This window comes from Oreochromis niloticus, linkage group LG6, assembly GCF_001858045.2.
Source record: "Oreochromis niloticus isolate F11D_XX linkage group LG6, O_niloticus_UMD_NMBU, whole genome shotgun sequence".
Lineage (NCBI taxonomy): Eukaryota > Metazoa > Chordata > Actinopteri > Cichliformes > Cichlidae > Oreochromis > Oreochromis niloticus.
The window spans coordinates 25,004,691-25,021,603 of NC_031971.2; the positions used below are offsets into that span (position 1 = coordinate 25,004,691).

At 39.2% G+C, this 16,913-nt stretch overlaps 2 protein-coding genes across 2 annotated transcripts; both read right to left on the minus strand.

Annotated features, from left to right (window-relative positions):
- On the minus strand, positions 1-5,132 carry tspan34a (tetraspanin 34a). Its single transcript, XM_003447887.4, has 8 exons — positions 4,990-5,132; positions 3,853-3,934; positions 2,507-2,719; positions 1,624-1,698; positions 1,415-1,522; positions 1,083-1,217; positions 872-964; positions 1-451 (listed from the first exon to the last, which is right to left on the minus strand). The coding sequence occupies exons 2-8, from the start codon at positions 3,907-3,909 to the stop codon at positions 395-397; spliced, it is 738 nt and encodes a 245-aa protein (XP_003447935.1). The 5' UTR covers positions 3,910-3,934; positions 4,990-5,132; the 3' UTR covers positions 1-394.
- A 1,277-nt stretch (positions 5,133-6,409) lies between these two features.
- On the minus strand, positions 6,410-16,272 carry LOC100701373 (ras-related protein Rab-3D). Its single transcript, XM_003447888.5, has 5 exons — positions 16,053-16,272; positions 13,053-13,286; positions 10,773-10,891; positions 7,407-7,531; positions 6,410-7,307 (listed from the first exon to the last, which is right to left on the minus strand). Exons 2-5 carry the CDS (start codon positions 13,284-13,286, stop codon positions 7,120-7,122), a joined length of 666 nt encoding a protein of 221 aa, XP_003447936.1. The 5' UTR covers positions 16,053-16,272; the 3' UTR covers positions 6,410-7,119.
- Positions 16,273-16,913: the final 641 nt, after the last annotated feature.

Sequence of the window (16,913 nt, forward strand, 5' to 3'; positions counted from 1 at the left end):
TTATGGCATAAGTTCAGTTTGTTCTTTTTATTATTTAGAAGTGATCATACATAAAAAAATAAACTCATCACATTATTTTAGTGACTGTAAACCACTGACACAAACAACCCAGAGTTCTCTGCACTGTGCATCATTTCACATTTTAGGTTAAGTGTATCAGCACATACAGCAGGAGACCCTCACACAAACATAAATAAATCACAGTATAAGTGTGTACAGATACAGAGTTTTAAAAGTAAAAAGATGTCACTACCTTCTCCTCTATCTTTGCATGAAAGCTTTAAAAACAAGAAGAGGCAGAGCATTCAATGTTCAGCTGAAAATCTGCTTTGAATCAAATACTAGAAAACTTTCCACAGACAAAACCGCTTAGCAAAATTTCTCCAAAGTTGAATTATCGATCTTTTCCAGCTTTGCAGTAGAGAACCATTGAAACCACCATGGCAGCGATCTGCGAAGACAACAGTTAATCAACATCAGGTCTAAATACAGTGATTTGAGATGAGATACAAGTTAAAATGTGGACAAATTCTTTGTCATATTCTGTTCTCTGTAAGTCAGGTCATTTATAAGGTTAGGTTTAGTCAAAGTATGGCATGTTAACTGAACTGTTTATTTTATTCAAAAATAAATAAGGTGTTCATTTGGGCTGAAACTATTTACCGTTACTTCAAGAGTCAAATCAGTATGAAAATTAACTTTTTTAAATATGTTGTTTCACAGTAATAAAATTCAAATGAATCACCCAGAAAAAAAGACACACGCACTGTGTCTTCTAGCAAATAGAAGATAATAATATACACAATAGATAATAACTGTGTGGTACTAGCATGCAGTATATAACTGATGGATGATGGAAGGTGAATGATACCTCGAGAGCAGCGATCCCCATTGCCACACCTGCAATGACCAGAGCGTTGTCCTCTATCAGCTGCAGCAGTTTGTCAAAGCAGCCATCGACGTCCTGGAAGTAAAACAAATGTTTTTAGCTGAGGATGGGAAACACTGTTGTGCACTGTATATTGCATTAATTCTGTTGCTGACATGCATAAAATTAGGCCAAATGTAGGCTGGTCTCATACCGCTATTTTCGCTGTGTTTTCCTTGCATCCATTAGTATCAATGGTTGAATTACAGCATGGGGCTGGATAGAGACCTCCATTGTTAAAAGGCGAGCCTGTAAAATCTGTGTAGTTCCTGTATCCACAGCATTTCAACTGGAAGAGAGTAAAAAGTGTTAATGCAACAAGTTTTTAATTACCATAACAACAAAACAAAGTTACGACTACAAGTTTGATAAATGTGCAAAATGTGAAGTAATTCAAAACGTTAGTCTTAAATATTTGATCAAATAAACTTCCATGTGCATATAGATCACAAACTTTTCTCTTAAATAAATAAATGGGTACAGTACCTCTTCCATTGTGTTGTCCCAGACAGAAGTCAGTTTCTCATTTTTTCCATAGTTGATTACAATGGTCTTTTGGACGTTTTTCTCCAGTTCCTGAAGAAGCTCACCAGCCTGAGAGACACAGACAGACAGTAGCACGTTATCATACTTTTTAGTTTCTAAATCTGACCACTGGCAGCTCTTGCCATATTTTGCTCTTCAGAGCCACTTACCACATCTTTGAAGACAAAGAGCACAATGGCTCCTGCAACCTCGATGAGGAAGATAATCAAAACAATACTGAAGAACTAAAAGGGGGAAAACGAAAAAGCATACTGTAAAACATTTGATTCTTAACAGCATACTCTTAAGTTGTCAATAGAGAAACAGATGTATAGTTACAAGAAAGTACCTGCTCAAATATGAAGCTAAAGAGTAGCTACAGAAGAATCACAGCTTAAGTCACTATACAGTACATGTCCATGAAGACGGTAAAGTTTTCAAGATGGCCATTTACTGTGCATTGCTATGTCTGTGTAAGAGCAAACCCAGCCCCAAAACACATTTATTTCCTGCAGTGTTTGTTTTTTGTGTGCAGTACATTAATTGGCTGTTGGATATGCCTTTCCACACTAACTGCCATTTGTACACTGTGAGTTTTGTCTTCTTTATCCACTCACATCTATTACCTTTAGCCTCATTGATTTGATAAGAACTAGCGTTAGCAGTCATAAAGTGTTGGCTCTGGTAAGTCAGACTGTTGAAGAATCTTTCAAGAGCACCTGCACCTGTTTTCAAATGTATCAATAACCCACGAAGAAGAAATAATTTATTGATGTGTCAGTATTTGGTCACATCATGTGTGAGGACACACTTCTTTAAATGAATGGCAAACTCAGCTGACTTAAATATAATTCTCTCTACTCCCCAGTTATAAAACAAAATGGTCATCTCAAGGAAAGACTTTGGTGCCAGTTATATTTGAATGATTTGGGCAATGAAGTTGCAAACTTTATTATCCTACTATTACAGATACAGAAGACCATGTCTGCCGTTCTTTCTTTCTTTCTTTTTAAAAAATGTTTTATTATTTTTTTTATTCCAAACTTTGCTCACCGTCAGCAGCATGCACTTGCTCTCCCTGATGGCACCACAGCAGCCCAGGAAGCCAATCACCAGTAGTACAGCACCCACGGCGATGAGCAGGTAGCTGACGTTTACCAGTTGTGATAACGAGGAGGCGTCTTCCACCTCATCCAGTATATCCAGAAAGGAATTCCTGTCCACCTGCACCCAAATTCCCACACCCAGAATGACTGCACCTGCTAACTGCAGGTTTATGAAGAAAGAAAGGAGAGAAAGAAAAAAACTGTAAGATAATGTAAGCAGATGATTAAAACATGGAATGCTAATGGGAAATTAAACTAAAAAACTGAACATGAATGATATGAACTGCACTAACGTTTTTAATAAGTAACAGTGGCAAAATAAATTGTATTTATTTATAGCTGTCCACATTTTAAGAAAAACAGTTTCTTACTACTTCTTACTAATTTTCTGATATCACTGAAAATCCCAGGGAAAAAGACAAAAATAGGGAACAATAGATGTAAGAAAAAAAGTTGGCAACTGGATTTCTTTAGGTTTGCAAAGACATTTCACCTAAAACTACTCAAGACTTCCAGCTGCCTTTTTTAAGCTTCCAAGACCATGATCGGGATGACTGATAACATACACAGACATAAAGAAAATACTTTGGAAATGAGTTTGTTCATTCTAACAATATGAATAAAATAGAATGACCATGTAAGAAGTGACACTGTTACAATAGAAGTAATGGGAGCTGTAATTTTTCTGCATGCGCACAAAGTAATCATAAAAAAATTGATGAAACTGTTATAGTGATGAAGAACTGTGATAACGGATAAAAAATGAATGAAACTGTTATGGTGATGAAAAACTGTCATAGTGGAGGAAAAATTGTCTTAGAGCATGGAGGGTAATCCACAGGGACATGCTTCATTTTTTCAGAAAAATCAGCGCTCCTGTCAGTTAATGCTCACCGAAAATATTAGACCTGAATGTGACATTTTTGCGTTGAGCGGGAGCACTGTAGCGATAATTGGTCTTATGTTTTAAGTTAGTTAGCTAAGGCTAAGCAGACCATCTTTTCTCTTCGACCTTACATTAAATAGACATAATGTAATCTGATTTATGGGGAAAAGCAAATATTCATATTATTGAAAACTCTGACTTAAAGCCATATCTGAACAGAGAAAGTGGGCTAAGTCTTATTGAGACTACCTATAAAAGAGAATAATTCATACAGCCAAATGAAATGGTTTGGCCTTTTGTGATTCACTACTCTCTATAAAGTCTTCTTTGTAGTCTGGTGTAGGATGTGAAACCAAGCTGTTGAAGAGATGCAGAGAAATAGAAGTTCTCTCTTTTTTCCAACTTACAAAGATGCCGCCATTGAAGATGAACATCATAATTTTGAGAAAGCCGGAACAACACATTTTGGCTGATTTCTGTTTTTTCACTCTGTTGAAGAAACAAGAACAAAAAAAAAATATGTCAGTTCAGGTGAAAACAACTTATTTAGTGTAATTACGATTATTCTTTTTCAGCATTTATCATGGGGGACTTTTCTTTTACTTCTGAAATTCAAATCAATAGCAAGAGGCAGACAACACAAGCAGTGACCAACATGGGTCACTCGGCATTCGCTTGGGTTAAACATTAACCGAAGTAGCTGGCAGAAAAACAGAGAGGGGGGTCGTAATCTTCTCTAAATATACCAATCTTTTCATGCTGACGTCATGCAGAGTTTCGGTTGAAGCGTTGCCCAAGTCTACATGCTATTTTTTATTCATTTTGCTGCTTGGTTAATTAAGTCATCCTCCACCAGGCATCTCAGCTGTGTTTAAGTCTCTATTTGGTTCAGTTGAGGTAAAAAACTTTGAACTTCCAGTGTGCTGAAATATTAAGGCTGAGGTACCTTATCAGGTTAGTGGTTTCACAGTTTAGGTAGCACAGGAGTGCCATAAAAGAGGCACACACAACCCCTTGTCCATTAACTTGCACAACCTAAGATGCCTGTTCCTGGTATCAGAGAAATAAACTCAGTTTTATAGTTACTGTCACATTCTTCCTTATTGCAGCTTTGACAACAGCAATCAATGGGACCTACTTTGCAGCTGCAACCTTGTTTCCATGAGGCAATAAAGTTCCCTTATAACACCACCATGTTAATTTCTGAATACATACTCGAGCAGCCACAAAAGAGAAGAATAAATTACTTAAAATCTAAGAAGAAAAGTTGTTTCTGCACCAACGCTTTTAATAGAAATGCAGCAGCTAAATAACTCAGTTTGATGGTTTTTTGTTTTTGTTTTTTGTACCTGTTTTTATACAAAATAATAACACCTGGACATTGCTGAGGAATAGTAATCATGTCACTATAACTTGCCTAATGTTAATAAAATCCTTTGATTACAGAACAAACCATTCATCATCCGGATGAGCTTTAGATTAAGGAAGATTAATAGAAGGTTAGTTGTGGAGTTTGAATTAAAAGGTGAAGAAAGCAACTATACCTGTGCTGTACTGAGGTATGCGTGTCCGCTGAGGTCTGATCAGTGAGGAGTGTCTGTGCATCGACGATTTGGACTGCTCATTTAAGTTCTCACAGGTCGCACACTCCCATGACCAACCCACCCACCATAGGACACACAAACACACACAAACACACACACACACACACAAACACAGGGTTCAAAGTTATTTTCAATCACATTTCACAACTTTCCATGACATTGAGATAAGTTTTTATGACCAAACGTCATGAAGACAAAAAAAATCAGACAACAACATCATATAAAGCAATTTAATCTGACAAGAGACATTTTCTCAGGTGACGTAATTCAGTCACAAGCTCCTTTACAAGGATATCTGGGAAGCATGTTTTCCAAAACTTCCTGGTTTTATTATTTTCTTGTAACTCATCAAGGGCTGAAAAAAACACTAATTTCAAATTCAATTAATAATCCAGGTTTTTCATAACAAACACGACTCATGCAATCACAGTTGTGCCCCACATAATAAGATCTTTCTTGGTGATTAGTCCAATCAAAGAAACCATGGCAATCAAATCACTACAGGTCATGGTCAAAGTAAAACACAGTAGGCAGTCCAGTGTGACGTCATTGAACATTAAAAACTGTCATGATAAACGATAACTGATTTACTCATGGAACATTTTTACGATAATATTTATGACTTTATTGATTTATCATGCTATTGATTAGTGAATGATTTCAACACTGCATGGAAACTTGTTTTATTATTAACTTCACGGATCATTAGGAAGTACTTAATCTGATTCAGTAAAATCATGAAAATCATGGCTCCTTCCTGACTCCCCCAAAATGACATTTCTTTTGTACAATAACTTTAAAATATCAGTGAAGTTGCCCAAAATTTAACCTTCATTTTATAAAAGCTACCTTTGAAGCACATACGCTATATTGCCAAAAGTATTCGCTCATCTGCATATGAACTTGAGTGACATCCAATTCTTATTCCATAGGGTTTAATATGATATAGGCTCACCCTTTGCAGTTATAACTATTCCGTAAGGGTTAGTTAGTGTGTTTATGGGAATTTTTTATGGGAATTTTTGACCATTCTGCCAAAAGTGAACCCTGAGAAGGTCTGGCCTGGAGTCTGTGCTATAATTCAGCCCAAAGGTGTTCTGTTAGGTAGAGGTCTTTGTTCTAATACCACTTAAGGAAAACTGCACCAATTAAATGTCTATGACATAGTAACAGAAAAGTGTGCCGGTACCCTCAGTGTTTTATTTCCTTTCTGATAATTCACTGGAGAAAATTTAAGTGGGAGGCACTTACTGACTTTCCAAGCAATGACTCATCCATTAAAAAAAACCAAAACCAAAAAAACCCCCAACTAAAATATAAATGAAATGTTTTCATACAAATGAGGCCATCAGACATAACATACATATTCCTATCTTTTAATTTCAACTTTAAGAGGCACAGCATGAACATGTTATTTTAACTTTGGACTAACATTAACAATTAAATGTATAAAAAGAAAAAACAAATAAATTATTTAAACACAACAGATGATTATTTTCCTACAAAACATCCAACAAAAAGTGTGGTTTATTAACTGGGAGTCACATGGGGCCATCAGGCGTGTGATCTCTGCTTTCAAATATGTTAGACTTTGTACTGTTCCTTCTTCCTCATTTGGTTTACAACGGGCAATTTCAACAGAAGTCACAGTGATGCAGTTTTGTGCGACACCCACTAGGGGGTAGCACGACACAAGTCAATTGGGGTGAGTCCCCATGCCATTTCAGTCTGGCGCATGGCTTTCTTTCACATCCTGACCTGCAACAGGTGCTGTTCACTGCACAACGATAAAGAGAAAAGGCACGGCTGCTCAGTGGAGCTCTTTGGCATCTTAGTGTAACAGTTACATTGGGATTACAAAGATGATCCTCGAATCACCACCGAGTCAAGAAAACCAGGAACAGAAAGAAATATGAAAAAGAAACTGAACGCCAGGCGTCCATGATTGCGCTGCAGTAACATTTGGTAAAGTACATTCACAAAGAAAGATTTATGGGCAATTCTGGTCATCAAGTGTGGGCATCTATATTCAATTATTAAACCTGTTTTATCAGGTTTTACAATCAGCAATCAGCATGCACAGCCACCCCGACTGCTGTTGGGTGTGTCCTTCAGGCCTTCTCCCTTGTGATTGGTTGTCGGATTGGCATCACCGTTGACGCTCTCGTTCATCTTCTCGCAGATGACGTCCACTAGCTTATCAAAGACCTGCTTCACGTTGATGTTATCTTTGGCACTGGCCTCGAAGAAATGGAAGCCTGGCGAGAGAGCAGAGAGAGATAAAGAGCTTATGAGTGATTATTAAATAATGTTTTTTTCACGTGTTTTCATGCTGATAAACACCAGCGCGTACTGACCGAGCTCTTTGGCCAGTCTTTTGCCATCTTCAGTAGGCACCTGCCTGTCATCTTCCAAATCCAGCTTATTGGCTACCAGCACCACCTGAGCATTGTCCCACGAGTAAGTCTTGATTTGCGTTGCCCTGAGAAAAAACAAAAAAACCCCAAACCATGTTCACAACTCTACTGTATGACCTACAGAGAACCTCAGTCCATCACAACAATGAACCAAAGCTGAGTCTCTTCTGATTTCTAGCATTCAAGTTCACTTTAATTGCAATGGAAAGGTTATTAATCACTGAAGGAAATCACTGAAGATGCATGGCACAAAATGAGAGCACACTGTATAGACAAATAAATAAGGAAGTAAGTTAAGACACCAAGTAGTGCAAGCTGGCAAACAGGATTATGATAAAAATCTCAACACACTGAAAAATGGGACTTAACCTGTTTGAATGTCACATGAGCTCGTCTTCTGATTGGTGTTGCTGTGAACACAATAGGCTTTGCCGACAAAGGGAAGCGGCATTAAGAGATTTCCTTTACATTTCTATAGGTTATGCAATGAAACATTATGTACATTTTTTAATATAACACAGCAGAATGATACTGCTCCTTTGACATTATTAGTAGTATTATTATCAATCTGTTGCTATATGTGTTGATTTTTTGATCGTTTCCAGGTCAAAGAAGGGAAAAAAAACCCCCAAAACAGTCTTTTACAGGAAAGCCATAAGATGAACGTATCCATGGCGACACTGAGAAGTTCCCTTTCTGAAGCGCACTGAATGTTTTCAACATCATAGCCTTTGTAAACTAAACATCGTGGTCAAAAGACAGATCTAATTGCAAAACCTATGGACACACCTGCACATCTACACAGTGGATGCCCTAAAGCATACTGTGCTGTTTTTGTCCTCGTGGACCTTAATGAGGGCCGTCATTAATATAATGAAATTCACTGAATTTATAAGGACTTGAAACCATACACTCCTAAGGGAAGAGGTTACTGAAGTTACAAAGCAAACCAAAGGGAACCATGAGCCATTTTCACATAGATTTCTACTGAGGATTCTTTTGTGTCGTCATGCGCACAGTGGTCAAGATTTGTCTGCAACCACCGGTTGCTAGGGAAAAATGTGTATTCCTTAACTGCTTGGCAGTGATCCATGGAAGCTACTGGCTGTCGCTGGATGAAATCAGATGCAAAGAAGGTGCAAAGAAGGTTCAGCAAGTTCATTTTAATTAGAATGAAAAGGTTATTAATCACTGAATGAAATCCCTAAGGATGCAAGTGGAAACATCACAAATGATGAAAGCAGTATTCAAAATGAAAGACTGAATAAACTGGAACTGTATGGCACAAAATGACAGCGCAATATATAAATGAATATATAAACAGAAATATCCATTAAAAACAGCGCACTGCTGTCATGTCAAGTCAGCTAAGAGCCCAAGTAGTGCAAGTTGGCAAACCGGATTAAGATAAATGAGACTTAACCTGTTTGAATGTCACATGATCTCGTCTTCTGATTGGTGGTGCTGTGAACACAGTTAGCTTTGCTGACAAAGTGAAGCAGCATTTACAGATTTTTGCCAAAGACGACTGTTTTGGAAGAAGCTCAGAGTGGGATTTAGAGAGGTTTGAAGCAAAAGCATCTGATTATTGAAAACAGACTGAGAGCTTTCACCTGATATCATTTTCTCACTTTTGATGAAAGTCGTGTTTCAAGTCTTTTGTATCTGAAGTCTTCGACACTGGTAATGATATAATAAAGTAACAGTAATTATAATATACACAATACTTCAGTTACCCCAGAATTTTAGAGGCAAATGTTGACTTTTTACTCCACCATATTAATTTAAAGGACGTTGCTTTTTAAATTGTACTTAGAAAACATACACTGATAAGTAACTGACAGATTAAATTATTATTTTAATGTTTCCTGTGGTGTCCCTTTTCAGGAGGACTGTTGGTTGTGTGTCCGTTTTTGCAGGTTATACAGTGGAACATTATGTGTATTTTCTTTAATTAAACACATTGTTATATCCAATTTTTTAATGCAGCATCTATTCTTGTGAACAAGAGTGCTGCTTTTTTTATTTTCTCCAAGTGATCCAAAAAAAACAACAAACAGTGAAGAAAATCATAAGATGAATGTATCCATGGCGACATTGAGAAGTTCCCTTTCTGAAGCTTATTGAATGTTTTCAACATCATAGCCTTTTAAACTAAATGTCACGATCAAAAGACAGATCTAATTGCGAAACCTATGGACACACCTGCACATCTACACAGTGGACGCCCTAAAGCATACTGTGCTTTTTTGTCCTCGTGGACCTTAATGAGGGCCGTCATTAATATAATGAAATTCACTGATTTCAAAAGGACTTGAAAGTAGTGACTGAGACCATACACTCCTCAGGAAAGAGCTTACTGAAGTCACAAAGTAAAGGGACCATGGGCCTTTTGCCCACAAATTTCTATTGAGGTTTCTTTTGTATCGTCATGTGCACATTGCTCAAGAGTTGTCTGCAACCACTGGTTGCTAGGGAAAAATGTGTATTCCTTAACTGCTTGGCAATGATTCATGGAATTTGCTGGCTGCTGCTGGAAGGAATCAGACACAAAGAAAGTGCTGCACCAAAAACCTCCTAGTTATCGCTGGTTTTCCTGTAGTTTTTCGTGTTTGTCTACCAGCCCAACGGTAGTAACACTTGAAAAAGTGTGATGCAAAAGCCTTCAAAGTAAAGGTTGTGCCTCTGCTCTGCAGCCAGCATGTTTCAAAACGAACAAATCTTTTATTTTGAAGGCAAACGGGTCTTCAGTTCTAGTTCATGTTGCACTTTTCACAGTTTCCCTATAGAGGGTAGCTGGACAGGCTTTGTAGACAAATCTGTCACTCTCTTTAAAACTAAGACAGCAGCAAAATTCCAGCAACCAAAGCAAGGAGATTTTACTAATTGAGGAATAAACATTTTCCCTAGCAACAGCTAGTTGCCATGGGGGTTACTGACCAGTCTGTAGCGCAGCATGAGTGGGATAAATTAACAGTCATTTTCCCTGTCACTGCCATCACATTCAACCACTCACAACCAGGGAATATCCCATTTTTCTTCACCGGGTCCCTAGGCCTGTGTGACTGGGGCCTAGACGTGGCTAGTGGTCACGGGTCTGTAAAACCTCAACAAAACCACAACGTTTTTTGCAACTAAAGTGTCACCTCTGCTCGCCATTAGAAATAAAGAAAGTTTAAGGCACTTCTGTGCAGGTATCACTTTTTAGACCAGTAAAAAAAACCCCACATGCCTTGGAAAAATGCCTTCAGCTACTGGAAAGTACACATGCCCATTCTGCATTAATTATATGCTTCATCTACCCACCAGTCCTGAACAGCACAGAACGACTCCTGGCTCGTGATATCGTACATAAGCAGAAATCCCATGGCTCCTCTGTAGTAAGCTGTGGTGATAGTCCGGTAGCGCTCCTGCCCAGCTGTGTCCTGTAAACACACATTGAATGATGGATGAATTATTTTTACTGGCCCAACTCCAGCAATCACACAGAAACGAAGAAACAACAACCCTACTGAAATTCGATTTCAACACATATAACACATTTTTCAAAAGCAACATGAAAGCTTAAAAAACACTTAAAATTTTTGCAAAATGAAAACATGACAGGGAAGTAAAAGTAAACAAATGGTTAACTCTGCAGAAAAGCAAAGGTGAATCATGAACTTTCTTAGAATGGAATAACCCCTCCCTTTTAAAATGTTGATGCTGCCACACCCTGGAAGCACACTAGGACACACTCTCAAGTCTTGCCTACATCTTAGGGGACATCTCCAGATGGTACTTTTCCTCTTTATGCTGCCTTGGGAAAAACCTTAAAGTAACAAATGTAACACTCCTGTGGATTCTTTGAAACTGCAGTAAGAAAACTAAGACTTTGAAACTAACTGCTTTAAACTTTCTCCCATGTAATGCGATGCCAGTAGCTGCTATGGACCTCATTAACACCACTGACTCTAATTGTACACATTTTTGGGCTTGTCAGCAACCTACAATTTATGTCACATGTAGCTGCGCTTATTTTAATGGTCCTAAAAAATCCCATTAAGTTCCTCAGCAGCCAATAACCCCGATTCTAAAGTGAAGGGCTCATAACAAAACATTTTCACAACCAATATACTGCGTGTCTTTCCTGGATATAAAACCTCAAGTCAACCAGCTGGGACGTTAAAAATCTGCTTGCTTGTTAATGCATCGGTAATAAAAATTTTACTGCTATTTATCTGAATTTTAATATGGTTATCTTTTATACTACTGGTTCATCATTTCACTTGGCACCTTCCTTGTGTGAAAGTGTGCAGCTGTATCATTGTAAAGCGCAGCCGAGAAGGCATGGCCCGCTGAATACATTAACTTCAAAAAAGATGCATTACTTTCATCTAACAGGAGTACTGTGGGTGAGTCCTCGCCTTCCACTAACATTCAGTAATAGATCTGTCCTGGGCGTCAGTCTGCGCGGTAAGCACATTCGGCTCCTGCAGCTCAAACCCATGCATCTTTCATGAACCCCGCCGTCTGGGGACAATGTTAAACATCAACTGTTATTAACTCCAGAGAGTGAGAAATTAGTTCACATCCATGACAGGCTGCAGCATGTAAGAGGGCAAATCGGGGAATGGGAAGAGGATAAACACTCCATGTTGTGTAACAAGGCTTTGAAAAGCTCTATTCATTCGGCCCCTCCTTTGGTTGAAGATGTATTTTAAAACCTCTTTGCCACAGGTAACGACCCCACATAAATTACGGCTCTGACTTTAAAGAGACTGCAGCATTTTATAGTCAATTTTGTTGATATATTGTGTGTCAAAGCTGTTCTCTGTACAGTAGATTTTTACTCCGGTGTGGGGAGACCGGAGTAAAAATCTTCCTGAGCATTCAAGTGGAAATTATTAGGGACTTTTAAGATCTCAGTGATGTTCAAATGGAGCTACCTCTACATTAAGTGCCTCTAGGAGCATCCCAGACATCTATCACAGTCAGAGTAGTTAAAACAACAACAACAAAAAAACAGATAGGTTTTGTGTGACAGCTTGATTAAGATTACATTTGGTCAAACTGCAACACTGCCAGCGAGCTTTTAGTTCTTGGCTGTTGCAATGAATAAACATCTTTCAGTGAGTCAACAAACCTTGTTCTTGCCCTAATCATTATAACTATGTGCATGTGGTGACAAACAGTTTGAAAGCAGGAAGAAAACAGGTGTTTTTCTTTGGTTGGAATCCCCCCCGAAGTAAAATTAGTGTCTATTATTCCACGTCTTCAGATTAAAAAAAAGAAAGAAAAAAGTCTTAGTTAGTACTTCAGCAAAACGCCACAAACTATTATTTCAATCATGAGGACTGAAGACATAATTACACTAGTGTATAAGCTGCTATTGTGCTCCCAATGGCTTAAACCACCTCTCCTCTTGCCCTGTTAATAGAGGTCAAATACCAGGTGAAGAGGCACAAAAGAAAGAAATAAAGAAAAACAGAAACAGCAGATGAGAGAAAAGAAATCCTTTGCTTAGAGGTTTTAGTGGGTTTTCTATCCTAAGGACTTCTTAAAATACTCGGCAGTGCAGAGGCTCTATCTCATGCCCAATCTCACCCAGATCTGTAGCTTGACCCGCTTGTTGTTCCTGTAGATGGTCTTGACTTTGAAGTCGATGCCCACCGTGCTGACAAACGCTGAAGTGAATGAGTCATCTGCATATCGGAAGAGAAATGAGGTCTTTCCCACGCTGCTGTTGCCGATGATCAGCAGCTTGAACATGTAGTCAAAGTTTTGGTCGGCTGGATCTCGCTGCTCGTGAGCCGCTCCTGGATCTCTGGCTAAAGCCATCTATCAAATGATGACAGACAAACAGGAGAGGCACATGTGTGATCACTGAGATGCGCTAAAAGCATCTTTCTTTTTGTTGTTGTTGATAAATGTTGTCTTTTGTGCTTCTTGTATTAAATATTGTTTGCAGCGGTTGTGTGTCCACATTTTTGTTTTCTGTAGTGTCTGTTGTTGATTGCTGTCCCTTAAAAAGCCTAAAAAGGGACAAGTTCTGCAAGTTACCAGTGGCTGGTAATCCTACATATACTCACTGACCACTTTATTAGGTATGCCATGCCAACAATGGGTTGGACCAATTTTTGCCTTTAGAATTTCCTTAATTCTTTGTTGCACAGATTCAACAAGGTGCTGGAAATATTTAATCAGAAGATGGGTACACAAAGGGATAGACATGGTCAACAACAATACTGAGATGGGCTGTGGTCTTTAAACAATGCTCAGGTGTGACTAAGAGCTCAAAGTGTGCCAAGAAAATATCCCCCACACCATCACAGCACCACCAGCCTGAACTGCTGTAAGGTAAGATGGATCCATGCTGATCTTGCAATCGATTTCTGCTGTGACTCATCAGGCCAGGCAACATTTTTTTTTCAATCTTCTACTTTCCAATTTTGGCGAACCCGGGTGAACTATACCCTCATTTTTCCTGTTCTTGGCTGACAGGAGTGGCCAATCTAAGTAAACCCCAGACATGGCTGTGCAGTCCCAGTAGATCAGCAGTTTCTGAGATGCTCAGACCAGCTCATCTGGCACCAACAGTAATGCAACATTTAAAGTCACCTTTCTTCTCAATTGCAATGCATGCCATGTACTGCAGCAGCTCATCTTGATCACGTCTACATGCCTAAACGTACTGAGTTGCCATGCGATTGGTTGATTAGATATTTGCATTAATGAGCGACTGAACAGGTGAACCTTACACCTGTTCAGTTGCCAGCAGCGACCAGCGGATTAGATGGAAATATGTCGGTTGCATTTTTTCCATAAAACAAAAATAACACAAGCACAAGAACAACACAGAATGGGTGTGGCTGTAAGGCAGGTAAAGGACATTGACATAATTGCAGGCTCAGGGTGCTGCACTGGGTCAATGCATACATGTACAGGAAGAAACAGTAGTATACTAGTTCCTGTTTTTATCAGTCACATAACTACTTGGCTGTAATGCATACAAAAATAATCTAACAGAGACTGACTTGCCAGTAATCTCAATATATTGCGCAATGATGTCTTATAGCAAAGACAGGAACATGTGACCATGGTAGGGAACGTCGGTGCCGATGTCAGACACGTCATCTGCACAATCAAATGCCCATTGCCAATAAATTTTAAATAAGGAATTTTTAGACAAAGGCAATGCAGATACACTCTTTAAATTAAACACAGTGAAATTTACCGGTTAATCCTTTCTATGTTAGATGATTAGCTAACGTATGAGCTCATGTTAGAGTTTCTCTTAAATGTTAATGTTGGAGGTTTAATGTTTGTTTGAATAAAAAAAAAAGATGGCAACTGAAAACAAAAAAGGAGGGGGAATACTAAAGTTAAGAAAAGCACTGGCTTTCGCAAAATCCAGGATTACCAGTATATCAGCTGTGGTGTCACAGAGATAAATATCAGCTATTTGAGAATTCAGGTTAACACTCAGACGTCTGAAATCCATCCACACTAATAGCTGAGCAGATGCTGATGTTGGTAAATGGAAGTGTTATTTTAAAAATGGTCCGTCTTCCTCCCCGATCCCTCTTAGCGCTTATCACTGTGCTATGAATCACAGCCAGGGCGTGCTCCTTACTCTTTTTCCTCCCTGGACCGGTCACCTCCTGCTCTCTCCATCCATTTGTCACAAGAACACATGTTAAAAACTTATAGGATCGGTAGAGACTGAGCGGTGGGAAGGGGCAATAGATTCCCCCCCCCCCCTTGTGTATTTATCTATCACCCATCTGGTCATTCATTCACCCAGTGACACTACTACTTAAATGCACACACAAACACACTCCTTAGTCTCATTTATCTTCCTTCTCTCCTCACATACTCATCCATCTATGCATCCCTCCTGTCATCATCCGGCCAGCCAGCTTCCCTCCCACTCTTAACTCTCCCCTTCCTCCGTCACTCGGCATCAATCCATCTACATTCATCTATCTATCTATCTACCCTCCCTCCCCCCCCTCCTCCTCCTCCTCCTCCACCCCCTCCTCTTCTCTCCGGGGTTGAGTCCTGCTCCTCCCTGGCTGCTGAGAAGTCTCTGGAGACCAGCTCAGCATTACAGCTTCCAAGATCATAAAAGAGGGGCTGCTGTACACACTCAGCAGAACATCAATATCCGCGCATGCGCCTACATCAGCATGAAAGTACCTGGCACACACTGAAGTATGTGTGTGTGTGTGTGTGTGTAGGGTTGTGTATTTACTTTAGCTTGGGAAAACATGTCAACTCTCATTAATGCACATTCAATATTTGACTTCAGAGCATCTGACGCCTGGTTTGTAACTGCTTCAGTCAGTCAATGCAGTGCACGAGAGCAGCTGTTTCACGGGACACTTCATTGCCCCACTTGTTGACACCGAATCCAAATATCTGTGCACAAATTAGCCCGATTAACCACGAACACAAAGTTCATATTCTGAAGCCTACAACTAACTAAGAGTCTAAGTTGCCTACACCGCCTTACCTTACCATACGGCAGCTCAGCTACAAACCTGATGACATTTAACAGCCCCCGTCTGCCTTTGCATACAACTGTGAGTGAATGCAAATTACCTCGGGTGTTGTTTATGGGTCTGTCTCCTCTCTCCCTCCCGAAGTTTTCACACGTCTACCTGAAAGTCGATGAGTGTGTGCTGGCTGCAGCTGCTACTGTCTGTCGGGCTCTCCTGCTCAGGTGTTCCTGTCCCGGATCTCCACACTATGCATGTGCATATCTATCACTGGGACGTCCAACACGCAACCTGTCAAGTCATGCCCAATATGAATCACGCACTTCCGGTATAAACTTTCAAAATAAACATAAAAAAAGAAAGCTGACGTTTTGGGGTAACATGCATCTGAGTGCAAATTTATGGCAGTTGTGTGTATTTGTTTCCAGGAGTTTTCAGACAAAGTTGGCTCACCCTCTGCATTTCTATGTAAATTAATAAAGGATAACAATTTGTTCATCTCGGGGTTTTATATAGTAGGCAATCTGCACCCACTGATGGCAACCGAAGAAAACTAATAAATAAGTTGAGGAAGAGCAGAAGGTGTTGAGAAAATCTCAAACTCCATTTCATAATGAGCTGAGCGGTGTAGCTAAGCAACAAGCCATGCTCCTTGATACCGATACTGTTTTCTCATTACTTGGCCATCTTGTGCAAAGAAAAAAAGAAGAGATTTTTCAAACTCAGTAAACACGAAGCAATCATTTTGAGTCAAATGCAACTCTAACATTTAAAATCAAGCGATAATTTATTCAAATAATTAAGGAAATTAAGGAAATCATGAAGGAAAATGGGCTTGGTATACCAATCAAGTAAATTTCATTTGATCAGGTTCCATTAAACGTAAACATTTACATTGTACTTATATAACAAAATTACACAGAAAATTTACATGTAATTAAATTAGTTAAAAGCAGCATTTTGG

Coding starts and splice junctions, on each gene's coding strand:
- tspan34a (XM_003447887.4), bottom strand. CDS start 3,909: ATGTGTTGTTCCGGCTTTCTCAAAATTATGATGTTCATCTTCAATGGC. Junction 1,218..1,414: donor GGGACAACACAATGGAAGAG/GTACTGTACCCA, acceptor ACTCTCTTCCAG/TTGAAATGCTGTGGATACAG. Junction 965..1,082: donor AAAACACAGCGAAAATAGCG/GTATGAGACCAG, acceptor TTTTACTTCCAG/GACGTCGATGGCTGCTTTGA.
- LOC100701373 (XM_003447888.5), bottom strand. CDS start 13,286: ATGGCTTTAGCCAGAGATCCAGGAGCGGCTCACGAGCAGCGAGATCCA. Junction 7,532..10,772: donor TTCTGTGCTGTTCAGGACTG/GTGGGTAGATGA, acceptor GTTTTTTCTCAG/GGCAACGCAAATCAAGACTT. Junction 7,308..7,406: donor AAGACTGGCCAAAGAGCTCG/GTCAGTACGCGC, acceptor CTCTCTCGCCAG/GCTTCCATTTCTTCGAGGCC.